The sequence below is a fragment of the Silene latifolia genome, chromosome 5 (assembly GCF_048544455.1).
Source record: "Silene latifolia isolate original U9 population chromosome 5, ASM4854445v1, whole genome shotgun sequence".
Taxonomy (NCBI): domain Eukaryota; kingdom Viridiplantae; phylum Streptophyta; class Magnoliopsida; order Caryophyllales; family Caryophyllaceae; genus Silene; species Silene latifolia.
The window spans coordinates 84,497,768-84,519,930 of NC_133530.1; the positions used below are offsets into that span (position 1 = coordinate 84,497,768).

The following is a 22,163-nucleotide window of genomic DNA, read 5'->3' on the forward strand; positions in this document are numbered from 1 at the left end:
CAAAGCATAACCCCATAATGAATCGAGCACTACCCGTGTGACTCATCATGGATCGAACCATATCAAGTAAGGTTCGATTTCTCCGTTCGGACACACCATTCAATTGAGTACTGTTCGGTGGAGTTAAGCGCAAAACGATTCCACGATCTTTTCGGTGTTGATCAAACTCATTTGAAAGATATTCGCCACCCCGATCTGAACGGAGTGCTTTAACCTTTCTACTCAGTTGATTCTGAACCCTATTCTCGTATTCCTTGAATTTCTCAAAGGACTCACTTTTATGCTTCATTAAGTAGACATATCCGTATCTACTCAAATCGTCCGTGAAAGTGATAAAATATCTATAGCCATCTCTAGCGGTAATTGACATAGGTCCACATACGTCCGTATGTATGAGTCCTAATAGGTCACTAGCGCGCATTAAAACACCTTTGAAGGAAATTCGAGTCATCTTGCCAATGAGACATGATTTACACGTGCCATATGTAGAAAAATCGAATGCGGGAATTGTCCCATTATCGACGAGTTTCTTCACGCGTTTCTCATTTATGTGTCCCATTCGACAATGCCATAGATAGGTTTGATCTTTGTCACCAACCTTTAATTTCTTATTATTCATGTGTAATACTTCCGTGGTTTGATCTAAGATGTAAATTCCATTCATGGAAACTGCTTTTGCCATAAATCATTTCATTAAAAGAGAAAATACAAATATTATCCTTTATTGAAAATGCAAAACCGTCTTTAGCAAGTACGGAAACAAAAATAATGTTCTTAGATAAACTGGGTACATAGTAACAATTATTTAAAGATAACTCAAAACCACTAGGGAGTTGGATTACATATGTTCCCTTCGAGGCGCGAAACTCGTGCTCCATTCCCGACTCGCAAGTCCACATCACCTTTTTCGAGAGGTATGATGTTCTTTAGGCCCTGCAAATGATTACACAGATGAGAACCACAACCAGTATCTAGTACCCAAGTTCCGAAACTTGCATGGTTAATCTCAATCATATGAATATAAGATGACATACCAACAGAACGACGCGGCTGCTTTGATGTCCTCACGGTAGACGGGACAGTTCCTCCTCCAATGTCCAGTCTTGTGACAATGGTGGCACTCTATGTCACCGCCCTTGCTCTTTGCCTTGCCCTGTGAGCCACTAGTCTCACCTGGCGCACTCTTACCGTTTTCTGGCGTCTTAAACTTTGGCTTACCTACAGCTAGGTCGCCATGAGCCTTGCCCTTATCTTTACCCTTGTTTGAAATCATGAGAACACCCTGCTTCATGCTCCCACTCAATTTCATATCCTTCTCGGTCTGTACGAGAAGGGAGTGTAGCTCATGAGGACTCTTTTTCAAGTCATTCATGTAGTAGTTCGCCCTGAAAAGGGCAAAACCATCGTGAAGAGAATGAAGCATTCGGTCAATGACAATGCTCTCACCGATTTTACAATTCGATGTCTCCGACTTCTCGACATTCTCAATCATGTGAAGAATGTGTGGGCTAACCGGTTGGCCCTTCTGGAGTTTCGCATCAAAGAAGCGACAGGTATGCTCATATGTAACGATTCTCGGTGCTTTTGAGAACTCGTTAGTGAGCGTGGTGAAAATCTTGTTTGCACCTTGGGCAATGAAGCGTCTCTGCAAATTGGTTTCCATTGCAAAGATGAGTACGTTCTTTATCGCACCCGCTTCCATAACGAAGTCACTATAAGCGATTGACTCGTTGAAACCTGCATTGGGGCCTGGGTTGACCGGTATTGGCTCAATTAAGTACTTGAGCTTACCGTCAACAATGGCAGCATTCCGTAGTGCCGCCTCCCAGTCCGCAAAGTTGGACCCATCATTCTTCAGTCGCGTGGACTGATTCATTTGGTCCATGAATACTTTTAGCCAGGATGAACGATCTAGTGTGGCACTAGGCATTGGGATTGCGTTATTTCCAGCCATTTGTTGTAACAGTATTATCGAAAATAATCGTGTTCTACACTGCGAAAGAAGAATAAAAATAATAAGCATGTGCATCGTTTTGATTTTAAGTCTAATGAATTAATGTCATAACGCGAAGACTCAAAATATTTATACAATTGACCTCCCTCAAGAATTATATAAATGATCCCAAGACTCAATTCTCTGTAAATTGATAAGCTAATCTTTTAGCTAATTCTACCGTTAGAATTCTTGGTCGATAAATTTCTGTAAATACTATCTTAAGTCCATCATAATCACGAGAAACTCTTCGGACTATGATGTTGAGGTAAACTAAGTCAACACAACTACTTACCCAACGTAGAAGGGGTCATATTAGGCCTACCGACGAAGAAGGGATTCATAGATGTTTGCCCTTATAAAGACTAATCTCAATTTCCGTTTTAGAGGAAGATCCCATCATCTTTATTTTAATTCATTTTAAGTGAACTAATATCTAGCATGCGAGAATGAATAAACTAAGGTGATGGCTCAATAAGACTATGACATCTGTATGTCCATGAAAACTATCATACAACCTATATGAGTCAATTTTCATGCATTTTAGTAGTAGGTGGTTTGTTTTAGGCGGAATATGATGCATAAAACTAACATGTGAATGAAAAGCAATAAGAATGAAAACGTAAAAACAGTAAAAGTCCTAGTGTGGCCTATCCTATCAAAATGAACAATAAATACAAGTTTGGAATCCATCCTTGGACCCGAGAAGCTTGTCTTGATGTTCCATCTTGATCCATGTAGCGGGAGTGAGCTCCAATTTCCATCTTTAGTCTTCTTTGAAATTACAATAAATAAAATTACATAATTGACCTATTTATTACATTCTAATTTCAAAACCCAAAACTAAAATAAAAGGAGATTCGACATCTCATAATTACATAAAAAATCATGTTTCCTTCATTACGAAAACATAATTTGACTAAGGCCACACTAAGTATTACAATTTACAACTGATTGCAAAATTAAATACGTAAATAAAATTCATTCAATCGATTCATTCAACAAAATTAAAAGCATCAACTAAAAATAAATTAAACATACATGACACAATTTTTTAATTATGTTGATTAATTTATCCAAACCACCTATTTAAATTAAATTAAGTGACAATTCCGCAATTAATCACATTAATTTCATTCTTAATCCATATTAAACTTGTAATATGAATTCTATCCGTCAAAATTTTAAACTGCTTTAAAAAAATTCGGTATCTTTAAATTGTGAACCGTTTCACAATAACTAATTGGCCAAAATAAAAAAAAAAAACCTTTTTTTCTTGTTTGGTCTTGGCAGAACCATATAAACAAATTTTTTTTTTTTTTTTTTTTATAAATTCCCAGCTCACGACTGGAATAATAAAAAAACAGCCAAAATAAATTGTATGCGGCATTAAGGCAAAAACAAAACCTTCCCCTTATTTTTTCTAGATTCGGCATTCCAAAAAAAAAAAAAAAACAACCCAAAAACAGTTTTTTTTTTTTTTTTTTTTTTTTTTTTTTTTTTATGAACACTGTTCACGGTGAACAGTAACCGAATAGAAAAAAAAAACTCAACGGCAAAAAAAAATAAAACAGCCGTCACAAAAAAAACTTGCGGCAAGAATTGCCTTAAAACAAACCCGATGAATAAAATGTTTACAGTTGCCATATAGAACATGATTTAGCAAATGAGTTAATGAACATGATTAATCTTATATGCTAAAACGATATAGCAAAAACAAGTTCTTGTATCATCGACATGATTATTCCATTAACAATTTAATTTAATCCGAATTAAATCAAAATATCTACAAATTCATTTTATTATCATCTTAACTGATTAAAACAATAATTTGTATGAATCAAATGGAAATAAATCATCAACAATAAGAGAAAAAACGAGAAAAAACAGACGGTAAAAAAAAATTTACCTCACGGCAAAAAAATTTCAGCCGAAACAAATTTTTTTTCTTTTCGAAATTCCTCATTGTTTACATACAATTTTACGAAAATCATAAAAATTAAAATCCGTGGCCTAGCTCTGATACCACTTGTGGGAAATAATCTGTATACTCCTCATAATATTGAAGGATTATAACGAATTTAACAGTGATGATCAATAGTCATAAACAAAATACATAAACAAAGTATAAAGGATTCAGAATTAACCTTCGGTCCTAGCAAAATTGGCCTAAGAACAATATCAAAATTGATATTCGCCTATCAGCTGCACCCAAGACGATATGAGATATGCCCTATTGATTGTGCTAGAATCGATCTAAAATTTTCTGTAAAATTTAGTTGTTTTAGAATAATTCTCTCCCTTTCTTTCTTATACTGACCGAAAATTAGGAAGAATAAATCTTTCCTAATTTCGGCCCATCTGACCGAAATATATAAAATGTGTTGAATTGTCATCTAGTGAGGATCGAACCCCTGACCTCTTGGTTTGTGTACCCTCACTATTACCACTATGACACATTCATCTTGTTGATATTAAACATAACTGATTATATTTAATTACGAATTAACAGATTAATTCGTCCAAGCTAACATTACATACATTTAATTAAATATAACTTATTATATTTAATTTACGAATTGACAGTTAATTCGTCTCAACTAATATTATTTAATTTTCATTAAATAATTATCTCATCAACACATTGACTAACTATTTAGTCATATTGGGCATCAATGTGATTATATTTCTATAACCACATTTCTCAAATACATCATATAGGTGTGACCTTTAGGGACCAGTTGATCACCGCCATCTGTATGATAATAACGTCAAACTTTCTAGCAAGCCAACCGTTATTAGGTAAACGTTAATCAACTGATTAAATATACGAAGTATACCCTTGTGAACCTGTAAGAGATTTACAAATGTTATCACACTAATTTGTGGAGGACACAAGCTCCAACACAGACGTATGATTTTTGTATAAGGGGGTACAATTTTTTTTTTCAATATTCTCTTTTTAAAGCACTTTTTTAAATATTGAAATTTTTGTTTTACAAAGTAATCAAAATGAAAAAAATATGAAGCTTTCAATGAATTTTTTCTTCACTAAATAATGTTAGTTGTATAACAGATTTATTTTCCTATAATACTTTTAGTTTAAAACGATTGTAATTTATGGCATTAAGGAATTTGACTTTTATGATATATAAGACTTTCTTAGTTCCATTATGAGTTATTATCAATAAGTACTTGTGGTCTAATGGTTGAGAGGTTAAACATGTTATTATGAGGTCTAGTGTTCAAGCCCTATTGGAAATTAATTTTTGCCTCTACCAATTCTGCTACCCTAACTATATGCGTATAATGGATGCTTATACATATAAATTTCTAAAATATCATGGTGGACAGCTGCCCACCCCTTAAATCCGCCCCTAGAGTTAGTTCTTGTTTTTCGGATTAATCTCAGCTAATTTCAATTCAACTTTATTCAGTTCAGTTCTATTCAATTAAGTCCAACTCAACTTTTCACTAATTAACTTACTCGAGTTCAATTTTGTTAAAGTTAATTTAACTCTTTTTAACCAATCATATTTTATACTTCCTCCATTCAACTCCACGTCTCCACCCTATCATATTTCTTTTTGCATCCATTCATCTCCACTCTATCAGTTTCCTAAAAAATAATGTAAAATGACCCATTTGCCCTTATGAAAACCTCATATTTACATCTTTTTGTCACTCTTACCCCACTACAAATTATCATCAAATTCCACCCTAATTAAAATAAAACAACTTTCACACAACCTTTCTTTACAGCGGTTAAAAAAAAAAAAAAAAAAACTTTCACACAACCATCTATACTTTTATTACTTGTTTATTGTTACCTTTAATATTTGTGCATTTTGCATTATGATAGAGTGGAGTTGAATGAAGGAAGTATTATGTTGTGGCTCGTTTATAAAAACCAATAAAATGCCTTTACATAAAATTCAACGTTCAAAAGGAAGAGACCAAAATATTGGAGATTAATCTTTGTGTCAAAGTTGGGAGGAAGTACAACTACAACTGTGGGTCAATCAAGAATCAAGAGAATAAGGCAAGTCATTTTCCCACAAAACCCTCTTAATTATGACTTTTGTTGAGAATTAATGATGTCAACCTAATCATCAACTAAATAGCTCTTTAATCTTCATCTATTTTGCTATAAATTTCTAAAATATCATGGTGGACAGCTGCCCACCCCTTAAATCCGCCCCTAGAGTTAGTTCTTGTTTTTCGGATTAATCTCAGCTAATTTCAATTCAACTTTATTCAGTTCAGTTCTATTCAATTAAGTCCAACTCAACTTTTCACTAATTAACTTACTCGAGTTCAATTTTGTTAAAGTTAATTTAACTCTTTTTAACCAATCATATTTTATACTTCCTCCATTCAACTCCACGTCTCCACCCTATCATATTTCTTTTTGCATCCATTCATCTCCACTCTATCAGTTTCCTAAAAAATAATGTAAAATGACCCATTTGCCCTTATGAAAACCTCATATTTACATCTTTTTGTCACTCTTACCCCACTACAAATTATCATCAAATTCCACCCTAATTAAAATAAAACAACTTTCACACAACCTTTCTTTACAGCGGTTAAAAAAAAAAAAAAAAAAACTTTCACACAACCATCTATACTTTTATTACTTGTTTATTGTTACCTTTAATATTTGTGCATTTTGCATTATGATAGAGTGGAGTTGAATGAAGGAAGTATTATGTTGTGGCTCGTTTATAAAAACCAATAAAATGCCTTTACATAAAATTCAACGTTCAAAAGGAAGAGACCAAAATATTGGAGATTAATCTTTGTGTCAAAGTTGGGAGGAAGTACAACTACAACTGTGGGTCAATCAAGAATCAAGAGAATAAGGCAAGTCATTTTCCCACAAAACCCTCTTAATTATGGGGGTGTTTGGTAAACGGCGGATTGGGAAATTTTCAGCATATTCAAGGCTTTTAGCATGTTTGACTCACCAATCTACTATTTTGAGTGTTTGGTAAATGGCATATTGAAAGAGTAGATTGGAGCTCAATCTATCAAGCTTTTCCAATATCTTTCTTCTACCCAAGATATTCACATTAGTAGATTGTGAAATATGAATCCGTCAACAATCTACACATAGATACAACAAGTTATTAACCAAAATCTGCTAATTATCAAACACTTCTACAAAATCTGCTAATTGAAATATACTAGTCAAACCTGTTAATCCAATCATTTTTATAATCTACTTGTGCGTCTGCTTCGCTAATATCAATCATTGATTCAAAAAGAAAGCCTATGACTTTTGTTGAGAATTAATGATGTCAACCTAATCATCAACTAAATAGCTCTTTAATCTTCATCTATTTTGCTATACATTTATAATTTTATAGTCAAGTGGAATAGGGATACTTTCTAATTCAATCGGTTTCTCTTTGAAGAGATGGATTTTGTCCGTCTACAATGAGAATATGTGTACTTTCAAATTCAATTTTAATTGAATGAACCACTAATTTCGTGGTTTACTTGGACAAAGATCATTTTATTTAGTAGAAAGTACGATTAAATAAGAATTGGAGGGAAATATGTCAGAATCCGACCTTAGCTCAGTTGGTAGAGCGGAGGACTGTAGTTGTTCAAGCAGTTAATCCTTAGGTCGCTGGTTCGAATCCGGCAGGTCGGACTTTTTTTATATTTATGATATTTTGTGGATGTTTACTTAATAGTGTGGCAACAATGGTAGTTAATTAACTGAGACTGCAGCAGTGGGTAATCTTAGGTTGCTGGTTTTGATTTTGGCCGCTTAAATTTCTGTTTACTGTTAATGAATGCCCAACAGTTTATGGTTTGGTTGTATGAGATGGATAACTCAGTTGATTGTGTCAATTGAAACTGTATTCTGTATTGCTAACAAATGTATTGCTGCGTACATTAGACAGCTCCGCTCTGCAATTTGCGGGAGTTTTTGAGGCACTGTGTAATGTTGTTGATGATGAACTGATGACCACTAATTTATAGAACAATTAGTAATTAGTCGGAATTCCGTTGCTTTAAATTTGGTCGTGTAACTGTTTGAAGTTGCAAAATCCCCATGAACAACTAATTTCAGTTGCTGTAGAAGTTTATTACTACTTGAGTGTGAGTTGGTACTCAAAACATTTATTGCTGTGGGAAATCGTGATTAATCTTCCAAAGCAGTAGGACCATTGGCGGACTATTTGTGATTGATCATACGCCACGTTTTCCAGTCTAATAAATATTATGAACTGTGATTACTCTTTTGAAAGTGATTAGATGTTGGTTTCAGCAGCTCGGTTGAAAATTTCTTTGCTGTCATTGTCATTCTGTTTATTTTCAATTTGTATTTTACTTTGAACGGTCAGATATGGCTAGCTTGAAAATACAGTATATATTTGGAAACGCAGTGTTTTATTTTGATAGCATTTGTAGAGGTTGTAAATATGTCTTTGTTCTTATTTATGCTTCAGCTATTGTTAGCGCTGAAGTTAGCAGCAAGCATCGGAAATATTGCTTTTCCGAATTGTTCTGAACTTTGTGGTAAGGTCACGATTCCATACCCATTTGGTATTGGCGACAATTGCTACTATGAAGAATCATACGAGATCACCTGCAATAAGTCTTACAACCCGCCAAAACCATTTTTGCGTAAGTTCAATGTGGAGGTGTTGGATATCAGCTGGCCAGGAAAGTACTCAATACTTGACCCACGTTATAACTCAGAAGACGCCACGGACCTGAGACTGACGGTAGGCCTGCAAACTCCAAACCTTTGTCATAGTGAGGGAACAAAGCAAGTAAGTAGTTACGATTTTCGTGATAGTCCATTTCTATTTTCAAGGTGGTATAATGTGTTCGTAGTGGAGGGCTGTGGGGGAAGTGTTGTTTTGAAGAATAGGAGCGGAGACATCTTGACTGGATGCGCTTCATTTTGTGACAGTGTTGGTCGTCAGAATAACACAAGTAGTTGCTACGGGGTTGGATGCTGCCAAGCCTCACTCTTATCATCTCCGACAAGTAACTACATAGAAAAGGGGGAAGAAGGAGATCTTGATTTTTATAAATTATCGCTTGATTTTGAGCAACAATCCACAACTAACTCATGCAGTATATCCGCAACCTTGATTCAGAGTAAGTCAGTGAATGAATTTGCCGGGAAATTGTCAAGTTTGCCAACGTTGCCTACAGTCTTACAATGGCAGGGTATATATACACCATCCGATAATTATAAGAACTTCTCTTGTTATAAGGAATATAATAGTGGTCCACAATGCTATTGTGATTTCCCTTATGAAGGAAACCCATTTCTTCCTAATGGCTGCCAAGGTAAACGACAAATGACGTTCATTTTATGATCTATCCATTTCCAATGCTGTCATGGAGTTACTAACTGGACGCTGTTTTTCGTTTGTTTGTTTGTGATAGTCATTGAAGAATGTCGCAAGTGCAAACACCGCTGTGTTTCAGATTATAATCAAAATTTTACAAGTAGAATTATTGTGTGTGAGAAGAATCCATTGTTTAGACGAGCCTCCGTTATTGGTAAGTAAAATTCCTTTCAGATTGTGCTTTTCTATAATTTAGTCTTTGGGAAATCCGTTTGTTTGAGATAGTCATTGATCTATCCGTTTCAATGCTGTCATGGAATTACATACACGGATACACCTGTTTACATGGCTACATTGTACTCAGCAGAAAAAGATTGTTTATACAGATTCTACAATATAATGTTTCGACTTTTTAAGGCTGTCGCATATGTACAGTAGGTTCGTATAAAGCCTTGCATTAGTTTTAAAACGCAAAGAGATGGTTTCTAGATAATTAATGATGAAAATTGCATCGAGAATTTGTTTGGATGGCGGTTATTTCAGTAAATAAGAACTAGAACAATTTGATGAACTCTTTTGGTATAGTTGGATAAAAAGAGTTCAGTAAATAAGAGTAATAATCAGAAATACCTGTTGTGCCTACACAGTAGTGTTTTACGGCCTAAAATTTCCTGCCCAGCAATCGCCTGAATACTTTTCTTACAAACTAACCTCCCAAGTACACTGTTTGGTAATATGCATCATACTGCTGCTGCTGTTGTGTCTTACATAGTGACTCTTATTTTGGAGAGGAGTGAGACGCGTGCTATGCAGTTCTATTTTAATACTTACATGGATTTGTTGTGATCTTTGTATCTCTGTTGAGTCTGAAATCTGTAACTTTAATGTTTTTGGACGACATTTTGATAAACTATAGATACATGATGATGTTTACAGGATTCAGTTCCGCCATGGGTTTAGTGCTATTGGTTCTTGTTGGCTATTGGCTTTATAGATATTTGAAACGAAGAAAAAAGCTTAAGCAAAAAGCCGACAACTTCAAGAGAAATGGTGGTTTACTACTGCAACAACAAATGTCTTCGAATGAGGGTACTCTAGAGAGGACCAAAGTCTTCACCGTCGCTGAGCTAGAGAAAGCTACTGACAATTTCAATGAGAATAGAATACTCGGCCAAGGAGGACAAGGTACAGTATACAAGGGAATGTTAATGGATGGACGGATTGTTGCCATTAAGAAGTCGAAAAGAGTTGACGAGTCTCAGGTAGAACCCTTTATCAATGAGGTGGTTATTCTGTCTCAGATTAACCATCGGAATGTGGTCGGTATACTGGGATGTTGTTTAGAGACGGAAGTCCCGACCCTTGTCTATGAGTTTATCCCTAATGGAACACTTTATGAACATATCCAAGGTGGAGGTGATGATTTTCACATTAATTGGAAAATGCGCTTACAAATTGCAGCAGAATCTGCTGGTGCTATCGCGTATCTGCATTCATCTTCATCAGCTCCTATTTACCATAGAGACATCAAGTCGAGCAATATACTTCTGGATGAAAAATACAGGGCTAAAGTTTCTGATTTTGGGACCTCTAGGGCCATTAACATTGAACAAACTCATGTGACCACTGCTGTTCAAGGAACATACGGTTATTTGGATCCCGAGTACTTTCAGTCCAATCAATTCACCGAAAAAAGTGATGTTTATAGCTTTGGTGTAGTCCTTGTTGAGCTCCTAACAGGCAAGAAACCAATATGCCCTCTTGGAAATGGTGGATGGATAAGCTTGGCAGTTGAGTTCCTGTCAAAGATGGAAGATTCCCGTCTTTTTGACATCCTGGATAGCAGAATTTCAGATGAGGGTAAAAAAGACGAGTTTATTGCAGTGGCTGAACTTGCCAGGAAATGTTTGAATATGATCGGGAAACAACGGCCAACAATGAAGGAAATTGCAGTGCAACTGGATGCGATTAGATCCTCTCAAATGCCGATTTCAAACGAAGTAAGTAATCACGCTGTCACAGAAGTGATCCACTTTCATAGCGGTCCTGTGAGTACAAGCATGTTTTCTTTAGATGACGGTCCTCCTGCTTCCACAATCGAGGTTCAGCCGCTCATGGGTAGGACCTGACTCATCAAGTTACATCCTGTAGAATTCAGATTCTGTGATATACAGTGGCAGATTCAGCAGTTTTTATAACCAGGGTCTTGCTGAATATTATGTAACATATCATTGTATAAAATTTCAGTTTCAGGTATTTTTAAGCATGAAAATTAATCGAAATGGGCAAAATTGTTTGACTTTACGATGTTCAAGGAGGCCGTCTTCAATTAGGTGAATCCACCAAAGGTAGTGTATAATTTCTTAAGAAAGATTGTGATTTTTTCAGGTTTACTGAATACTTAAGTTCAATGTAATGCTACACACTTTTCCTGTACACTACATTCACCTGTGATTGGAAGAGACAGAGTTTATTATTAAATTTTGTGTTAAAGATGGCACTTACTTTAACTTTTGTCTGTAAAGGCATCTTGAAGGAGAAAAGTAATATGATAATCCTTAGAAAAATTTATATAATTTGAGGCATGTGATGCTAAACTGGTTTGATCACATTTTAAGATAACATACAAAATTTAAGAATTGAAAGAATAAATGTTGTTTATTGTTGGACCTCTAGTCCTAATTAATTGTTTTGATAATGACAGTAATGATTTGTATGTGAACTTAATATATAAACATATGCGTGTAATTGTGTGCTTAAGTCTTTATTTAGAAAGGAACAATTACAGTGACGCAAGCTTGAAGTTTGGACCAAGGAGGTACAACTTCAAATACACTTGATAGATGTATTCAAGCAAGATCAAGACCAAACAACAACCACGAGACTCAAGATGAGAGACTTGTGAAGAGACGATGCGTGTACTGAAGATCTACTGAAGATTAGTTAGTATAGGTCGTCATTCGGTAATGGTTTTACTTTGTTTGATTTAAAGGTTAGTGAAGTTATGACCTAATAGACATAACTTCATTGCTAGACAAAAATGATGCGTTAATTTTTGGAAAATATATTTTTAATGGTTTATAAAAATAAGAGAGTATTTATTTGGTTGGAATTAATTAATTAGAATTTAAGTTAAATAAACTATTGGTTTGTAACACGATATTTATATCGTCATGCAACCTAGGGCTTTAACTAAATTCTATCTCGATTTGTTGCGGGCTAGAGAAGCAAGGATGGACCGAAGGAGGCCTTGGGCCGGCCGAACCCTAGGGTGGCCGAAACCCTAGGAGGCCAAACTCCCTTCCTTTGCTTCCTACTTGTTCATCAAATTATTTGTTTCCAGAACATTCCTATGCCCTAATTCCAGAACATTCCAAACCCTAATCCTCTCTACTATAAATACTCTCATTCATTCAACATTAATTGTTGACACACACATCTACATAATTCAAGAGAGAAAAATATTTTTAAGCAAAAATCATTTGAGCTTTAATTCTTATTTTCATATTTGCTTATACAAAAATCACGCATCAAATTTGTCAATCACTCGAAGAAAAATCGTTATTGGATATTAAATACACAAGGATAGTATACTCACTCGCATAACGTGAGATTAGTATTTATCGTTGTATTTTTCTTATTAACGTAAGAGCAACCTAGAGTATTTAGCGATACTCAATCTGAGTTATAATCATATAGTTGATTATACGAGTGGATTGATAATTTTTGTAATCCGGAGAAAGGTACTAAAAATTATTAATCGAGAATAGTGGACGTAGGTTTCGACTTGTGAAACTGAACCACTTCAAAATCCTGTGTGTCTCTCTTTCTCTCTCTCTTTATTATTGTTATTTCGATTTTGCATTTATTGTTAATAATTTAATTAGTTGATTTTAATCAATAAAATCAAGTAATTAATTTATATCATATATTTCGAAAAAGCGGTCATCGTTTTTAATACTCAATTCACCCCCCCCCCTCTTTCGTATTCGATCAATAGACTCCACAATTGGTATCAGAGCCTCGTGCTCTTGATAGCCTAACAGCTAGAGTTGATCGATTTTTTTGTTGTCTATTTATCGTCTTTTCCGCTGCATTTATTTTCTATCAAATGGATTCCAAACACCTAAAGTGTCCTATATTCAATGGGAAGAACTATGGTCTATGGAAAAATATGATGACCCACTTCATTAAAGGAAACGACCGGGAGTGTTGGTTGATTATCAAGAATGGTCCGAATAAGATCTTACTTGCAACCAAAGAATGGCACTACCGTCGAAAAGAAAGAAGAAGATTATATTGAGGCGGATTATAAAAAGGCTGAGAAGAATTCAAAAGCAATAAGCTTATTGCAAAACGGTATGATTGCTACCGAATTCGATCGTTTCTCAACCAGTTCATCTGCCAAGGAAATATGGGATGGTCTAGAATTAGCCTATGAGGGAACCACTGTTGTCAAAAAGCAACGTATGGCATTGCTAATGCGAAAATACGAGCTTTTTGCCATGGAGCAAAACGAGTCAGTTGATAGCATGTCCTCTCGCTTTTCTAGCATCATCAATGAGCTAAAGAATTTAGGAAAAACTTTTGACTCCGAGGAAATTGCTAGAAAAATACTCGAAGTATGTCTCATGAGATGGAGACACAAAGTATCTGTCATAGAAGAATGTAAGGACCTAACTTCATTATCCTATCAGGAGCTACTCGGAACCTTAATGGCTCACGAGATTACTCTTAATCAGGATGAGGAGGAAGTTGGCACAAGCAAAAAGATGGCCTTACAAGCTGAGTCTAGCAAAGTTGATGATTCTTCAGATATTGAAGAAGAAACTAGCTTGTTTGTTAAACGTCTTAGGAAAAACCCCTTCTTTCAAAATCAAAATAAGACCAATAACAAATCAAAGCAAACTCCCAAGAAAAATTTTGAGTCAAAAGGGTCTTTCTCTAATCGTGGATGCTTCAAGTGTGGTGAAAATGATCATATGATCAAAGATTGCCCTACATGGAAGAAAATTAAAGACAAAAATCTACATGACAAAACAAAGAAGGAATTCAGGCAAGTTATGATGGCATATTGTTGGGGAGACTTGGACTTTGAAGATGGCGACTCCGAAGATGAAGAAGAAACTGCCAACGTTTGTCTAAGTAACGTCAGTCTTGACCTATTCTCCGAAAGCGACAATGAAAGCAATGCTTTGAGAGATGTCTTGTCGGAAATTCAGATTCGATTCGAGAGGATGATGAGGTAAATTATCCTGACCTTAAAAAGCGTGTTAGGAAACTTTCTAAGGAAAATTTACTTAAGTGTTGTGAACATACCCTTGATCACTGTCATGAACAAAGTCTAGAGTTAAAAGACCTTAGGGAACAGATTTTAGATATTGCTTGAGGAAAACCAACTTCAAAGCCAACGCCAAAAGCTCAAATCTAAAGTTATGGCTACTCCAGCTGCAACTTCAGACATGACAAATGTTGAGAAGAAAGCTCTTGAATCAAAAGTTAAGGCTAGTGATGCTATAACTTCAGAGCTCAAACTTAACATTAAGAATCTTCAAGCTAAAGTTACGGCTAGTGATGCCATAACTTCAGAGCTTAAACTCAACATTAAGCATCTTCAAGCTAAAGTTACAGCTAGTGATGCTATAACCTCTGAGTTGAAGAAAGTCAATGAGATCTTAAAAGATGAGCTTAATGGCAAAGATAGTGTGGTTTCCGAACACAAGAGAGAAATTGTATTTCTCACTAAGCAATTAGAAGAAACTAGTAATAGCATGTCCAAACTTAAGGAACAACATGAAATTGAGAAACGTGTCTTAAATGAACGTTTTGATAAATTTCGTGATAACTTTGAGAAAGGTAGCTCTTCCAAGGATTCAAAAGAAGATCATTCAAAATGTGAAAAAGAAATTGAGTCCTTGAAAGAATTACTTTTACATGCTCGAAAAGTTCATGATAAGTGGGAAGGTAGCACAAAGGTTTTAAACTTTCTTACTGAACAATCTGATAACAACATGAAGATGGGACTTGGTCATGAATGCTATAGTCGTAGAGACCATGATAAATGCAAATCAAATCCTTCTGAAAATGATTTCAGAAAAAGAAAATACGTTAATCTTCCAGAATACTTGATTTGCAATTACTGTGGCTCTACTGGACATATACAAGTCAATTGTGTCAAACTTGCTTGGGATAAGAAAAAGAATGTCGAAACTGCTAAGACTTGTGATTTCATAGTAGAAGACGATGTCTCTACTATAGATGAGCCTAACGACAATGAAGAACGCAATAATGAGTTTAGATGGACTTATGATATGGCTTTTGATTACTCATCTGTTCCTTCAAAATCAAACAAAATAAATGAGAATCGAAAGCATACATTCAAGCCCAAAGTTCAAAACCCTAAACCTAGAGCGTCTCATGAAGGTACTAGACCTAGAGCTACTTTTGTTAGAGCTAAACCTAAAGTACCTTATGTTCCGACTGTTAGACAACCCAATGTCAAAGCCAAAAGAATAACAAGACAAGTATGGGTTAGAAAGGATCAAATATATAGAATTACTAACCATAAAGGACCCAACTTAGCTTGGGTACCCAAAAGTTGTATTTGATTCATTTGCAGGTAGAAGTGAAAGAAAATAATCTATGGTATCTCGACAGTGGATGCTCGAGACACATGACAGAGAGGGACGAAGTCTTTTCTTTCACTAGAGCCCTTCTTTGGTGGCAAGGTTACCTTTGGAGATAACAAGAAGGGTATGATTATTGGAGTAGGAAAAATTGGAATTTCAACCTCTCACTCAATCGATAAAGTATATCTGGTAAGTGGTCTTAAACACAATTTACTTAGCATTTCTCAATTATGTGACAAAGGAAATAGAGTTGTTTTTCATGCCGATGTTTGTCGTATCATAATTGAAGGTACTAGTAATGTTTTACTTGAGGGTCACCGTATGAGGAATGTGTATATGATTGACTTAAATGCTGTCAATACAAATTCCTTTACGTGTATGAAAGTAACTTCAGATGAGTCTTGCTTGTGGCACAAGAGGTTTGCACACGTTAGTCCAACTATTTTAAAGAAACTTAAGTCCATGGATTTAGTTGAAGGCTTGCCCTCAATTAATTTCGAGCAAGAGACAATGTGTGACTCATGTGCCCGTTGCAAACATGTTAGATCCTCTTTTAAACCTAAGAGAATAGTTAGCACTAAACGACCACTTGAGATGGTACACATGGATTTATGTGGACCTATGAGAGTTAGAAGCCGTGGTGGATCAAAGTATGTATTTGTTCTAGTCGATGATTACTCAAGGTACGTCTGGCCAATCTTTCTTTCTTCTAAAGATGAAACTTTCGATGAGTTTGTGGTATTAATGAAGCTTGCCCAAAATAGATATGAAAATAAGCTTATTTCGATTCGGACGGATCACGGCACGGAATTTGACAATCAATCATTTATAGAATATTGTCGGGAAAATGGTGTGGGGCATAACTTCTCCGCACCACGTACCCCACAACAAAATGGTGTCGTGGAACGTATGAATCGAACCCTAGAGGATATGGCTCGCACTATGCTTTTGTGTAGTGGCCTTCCTAGAAGCTTTTGGGCAGAAGCTGTTAGTACCGCATGCTATGTGCATAATAGAGCTATGATCCGACCTGTTTTGAAAAAGACTCCCTATGAACTTTTAAGAGGGAGAAAACCCAATATATCACATCTCCGTTGCTTCGGGAGCAAATGTTTTGTTCATAATAATGGAAAAGAAAATTTAGGAAAATTTGACCCCCGAAGTGATGAAGCTGTTTTTCTGGGTTATTCGGATCATAGTAAAGCTTACAAAGTGTTCAACAAAAGAACCTTGAGCATAGAAGAAAGTGTTCATGTTCGCTTTGACGAAGATAATGTGTTTGATAAAGTCGAACAGAAGAAGAGGGATCCGAGATGAGCCCGATTTCTTTCTAGCAAGAAATGAGCCTTTAAATGAAGATGAAGATATTCAAGGTATCAATGATGAACTAGAGAATTCTGCAAACAATCCTAAGAGAAGTGATGAGTCCATAGTTAATGATACTATCGACCCTTCCTTAGATAAAGAAAAAGATCTTGAAGTTATACCTAATGATGGTGTAACTTCCGATCCAAATCATGATATGTCTAATGAAGTTAGTGATGCTTCTGAAGAAAATCCCGAGTCCAACTCAGGGGGAACAAATCATGATTCTTCGTCTACAGTTGAAGCTAGTCCATCAAATGATAATGAGCCTAGAGTTCTCAAAAAGTGGAAACATCAAAGCTCCCACCCTTTGGACAAAATCCTAGGGGATCTAGAGCAAGGCATTAAAACTAGAAGGTCCTTGAATAATTTTTGTTCGTTCTTTTCGTTTCTATCAACTATCGAACCTACCAATATTAAAGAAGCTCTTGCGGAACCTGATTGGATAATTGCTATGCAAGATGAGCTTCAACAATTCGAACGCAATAAGGTATGGCACTTAGTGCCACGACCTAGTGATCGAACTGTTATTGGTACTAGATGGGTGTTTAGAAACAAATTGGACGATACAGGACTTATTACAAGAAACAAGGCACGACTAGTTGTCCAAGGCTACAATCAACAGGAAGGGATCGATTATGACGAGACCTTTGCACCTGTAGCGAGACTTGAGGCTATACGTCTCATTATTGCATTTGCCGCTCATAAAGGAATGAAACTGTTCCAAATGGACGTTAAGACAGCATTTCTTAATGGTTATTTGGAGGAAGAAGTCTATGTAGAACAACCTCCTGGATTTTTAGATAGCAAGTTTCAAAACCATGTCTATAAATTAGACAAAGCTCTATATGGTTTGAAACAAGCTCCAAGGGCATGGTATGACAGATTATCCAAGTTTTTGTTACAAAATAATTTTACAAGAGGATCCGTCGATAAAACCTTGTTTCTAAAATCCGAGGGTTCTAATTTACTTGTTGTACAAATTTATGTAGACGATATTATATTCGGTTCTACTAATGAAAAATTGTGCAAGTATTTTTCTGATCTAATGACTTCTGAGTTTGAAATGAGCATGATGGGAGAACTGAAGTACTTTTTAGGCTTACAAATTCAACAAACAAAGGATGGTATAAAGATACACCAACATAAATATATCAAGGAACTAATCCGAAAGTTCGGTATGGAAAATGCAAAATCATACGATACACCTATGGTACCCGAAAAGAAGATGACTATAGATGAACATGGTAAGTGTGTCGATGAGACTACATATCGAGGTATGATTGGTTCACTTTTATATTTAACTCGCAAGTCGTCCCGATATAATGTTTAGCGTATGTGTTTGTGCTCGATTTCAATCATGCCCTAAAGAATCACATATGATTGCGATTAAACGTATCTTGAGATATTTAATTGGTACATCTAATTTATATTTATGGTATCCACTTGAGTGTAATTTCGATCTAGTAGGATATTCGGATGCGATTATCTTTGGATGTTCTTTAGATAGGAAAAGCACTTCTGGGTATGCAACGTTTGTTGGACCTTGTATTATCACATGGGGATCAAAGAAGCAAAATTCGATTGCAATGTCTATCTTGGGCTTTGAGCACGTGTCTCAGGATCGGTATGTTCTCAATTACTTTGGTTAAAGCAACAACTATGTGATTATGGTATAAATGTAGGTCGTATGCCTATTATGTGTGACAATACGAGTGCTATAGTAATCTCTAAAACCCCCGCCCAAAGACTCGAGGACCAAACATATAGATATTCGACACCATTTTCTACGGGATCATGTAGAGAAAGGCAACATTTCACTTGAATTTTGTAGTACCGAAAGGCAATGGGCTGATATCTTGACTAAGGCATTAGCTAGAAAACGCTTTGAGTTATTGAGACTTGAGATTGGTTTAATTAGTGATAATTAAATCCGTCATAATTATGTCCGGGAACCCGAATGATCGCTAGGAAGATAAGATTGTACGATTGTGTCCGTATATTTTTGTTGCAAGTTTAATTGTGTTAAATAATATTTATTTTACGTATTATATCTTGCTTATGTGTATGGTAATATTTTATATTCTGCATAATCACATTTCCTTACAAAAATCGACAAAATCTACAATAAATTGCCTTAATATAATAAAGATAATTCTATCTTATTATATTCCTCCACAAATCCTACCTAAACTCCATCAAAGATTTTCTTTCCTAATCTTATATCAAATAGGAGATAATGCCAAAAAAAAAAAAAAAAAAAAAGTGCGAAAAAAAAAAAAGGAAAAAACGCACGAAACAAAAAAAAAAAAAAAAAAAAGGGAAAGTGCCGTGAAAAAAAAAAGGGCACGAAACAAAAAAAAAAAAAGGAAAGATGCCGAAAAAAAAAAAAAAGAAAGGCATTAAAGAAATAAGGAAATTGGTATTATTCTCTATCTTTTAAGGAAACCTATTCTTACCTTAACTCAAATTCCTTATGTTATATATACCCCTTTAATCTCTCCATAATTCTCATCAATTATAATCTCTAAACCCTAATTACCTTCTATCTTTTATTTTCATAATGACTAATCAACCTACAACCCGTTTTCAATCAAAGAAACATGTTGTCATTAGAAAGAAGGTAAGCCAATCACCACCTCGCACCCGCTCCACCTCACCGGCCGAACCACCCCGTTCCCCACGGTCCAATGCCGACCAACCCTCCAACCTCATCAAGCGACGAAAATTGTTTAAGGGTAAGGGAAAGACGGTTTCGGAAATTGAGGTATGTTCTAAGACTGAGAACTATAAACTTCAAGATGGTTCTTCACGTATTCTTTACGCACAGCATATGGATGATTACACCAACAATGGACTAAATAATCTTAGACTAACTCAAGGAGAAAGAAGAGATGTCAATCAAGTTGCTCAATATCGCATTCACGCAGGACGAGTATATTCGATTGATTGGTTAAAGAAATACAAAGCACTTGGGTTTTTCAGAAATTTTCTCAAGGATCAAGGATGGGAAAATATTGTTGCTGTAAGTGGTCCTGTCTTTCCTATTGAGGTATATCAATTTTATGCTTCTGTTCATCTTAAGGAAGGAAATTTATTTGCTGTGGTCAATGAGACTTCCATAAAAGTCTCACCTGGTGATTTCTCGACTTGGCTCGAGTTCCCGAAGGAGGAACCGAGATCAATCCAAGCGTAGAATGGGGAGGTATGTTACCCGAAAAAGGTTGATAGTGAAACGGTATTTCAAACAAGATGCTACTTCGTCCGAGACTATCCTAGTCTGCGGTTGTCACCTAAATTGAGGTTCTTTTTGAACTTTCTTTGGAGTACTATTGTCCCTAGAAAAGAAGGTAGAGATAAATTTGGGGCACATGAGATGATTATAATGAAGGCTTGGCTTGAAGGAGAAAAGGTTAGTCTACCCTTGCTTGTGTTTCATAAAATTATACAAGCTAGTGTAACGGCTAAGATGGAGGATTTTGCTTCTACTTTAAGTCTGCCTTATGGGAATTGGATCTCACGAATTTTAGAGAAGAAAGGCGTAATTGGGAAGCAGAGTTATGGAGTTATCACTAATGACGAGATGAGCGATCTTTATCTATCTTATATGAAGCTCGTTATTAATGGCAACGAATTAGGTTTTGAGATAAAAGGAGAAAAAGGAGAAAAAGAAGGAAAAAGCAATGTGAATTTTGATATGTTGGATTCAAAGATGGATTCAAACTTTACTTCTATTCTTGGACGGATTAATGAACAAGACAAGAAATTGGAAGAATTGTTTGACCTAATTACAAAGCAAAGGAGAATTGATACTAGTGGACCAAGTGAAGTTAGCAACGCTCACATCAAAACCGTGTTGTCACGGTTTGATACTCGGCTCGAAGGTGTTTCGAAGGCCGCCGTGCGAACTCACTCTGAGTCTGTTCAAATAAAGGAAGGTATGGCTAGTTTGGTTAAATTTGGTGATGATCTTTTGCAATCTGGGAAGGAGATGAGGTCTGAAATGCAAACAATATATGAAGCAGTTAAAGCAATGACTTTGAGGATTGGTAACTTTGATACTCGATTAACCGATGCAAACAATATATGAAGCAGTTAAAGCAATGACTTTGAGGATTGGTAACTTTGATACTCGATTAACCGCTCAAGCTGCACTTCTCGACCATTGTCATGCGCGACTCGAGGACTTGGAGTACCGTACCCGTCCTAGGTCGAACCCACCGAGCCCTCGCTATCCTTGATCAATTTGCCCTAATCCATTCACCTTAGCCTTATCTTTTAAATCTTTGCTCACAATAAAAATCCATTCTTATGGATATTAGCTTTTTCAATTCCGCATTATTCCTTGTGTGATTTCAGTTTATAATATTATTATGCTAATTAAGAACTAGATTGCGTTTAATATATTATGTTTTTCATGATTATTTCTTGTCTCATAATATATTATTCTGGTCGTTTTATGTTTGTTCTTATCTTTTCAATGATACCAAGAGGGGGAATTGTTTTTATGATTTGCGACCGTCTCAAAGTTAATTCTCTCATGGCGTTCTATAGTTATAACTTTGAAGAGATCTTTAGTTTCTGCGCTCAACTGTTCTATAATTTGGGAAGTATTATGTTGAGGGGGAACTAGACTTAGACACAAATCATAGGAGACTTGTCATCATCAAAAAGGGGGAATTTGTTGGACCTCTAGTCCTAATTAATTGTTTTGATAATGACAGTAATGATTTGTATGTGAACTTAATATATAAACATATGCGTGTAATTGTGTGCTTAAGTCTTTATTTAGAAAGGAACAATTACAGTGACGCAAGCTTGAAGTTTGGACCAAGGAGGTACAACTTCAAA

The 22,163-nt window shown here is 35.6% G+C and overlaps 1 protein-coding gene and 1 non-coding gene across 2 annotated transcripts; both read left to right on the top strand.

Moving 5' to 3' along the window:
- The first annotated feature begins 7,567 nt into the window (after nt 1-7,567).
- Nucleotides 7,568-7,655, top strand: TRNAY-GUA (transfer RNA tyrosine (anticodon GUA)). Its single transcript is given in 2 exon segments — nt 7,568-7,604; nt 7,620-7,655. It is a non-coding gene; the product is annotated as a tRNA-Tyr (tRNA).
- Nucleotides 7,656-8,279: 624 nt separating this feature from the next.
- On the top strand, nt 8,280-11,775 carry LOC141657702 (putative wall-associated receptor kinase-like 11). The gene is made up of 3 exons (XM_074465016.1): nt 8,280-9,316; nt 9,416-9,532; nt 10,255-11,775. Exons 1-3 carry the CDS (start codon nt 8,434-8,436, stop codon nt 11,445-11,447), a joined length of 2,193 nt encoding a protein of 730 aa, XP_074321117.1. The 5' UTR covers nt 8,280-8,433; the 3' UTR covers nt 11,448-11,775.
- Nucleotides 11,776-22,163: the final 10,388 nt, after the last annotated feature.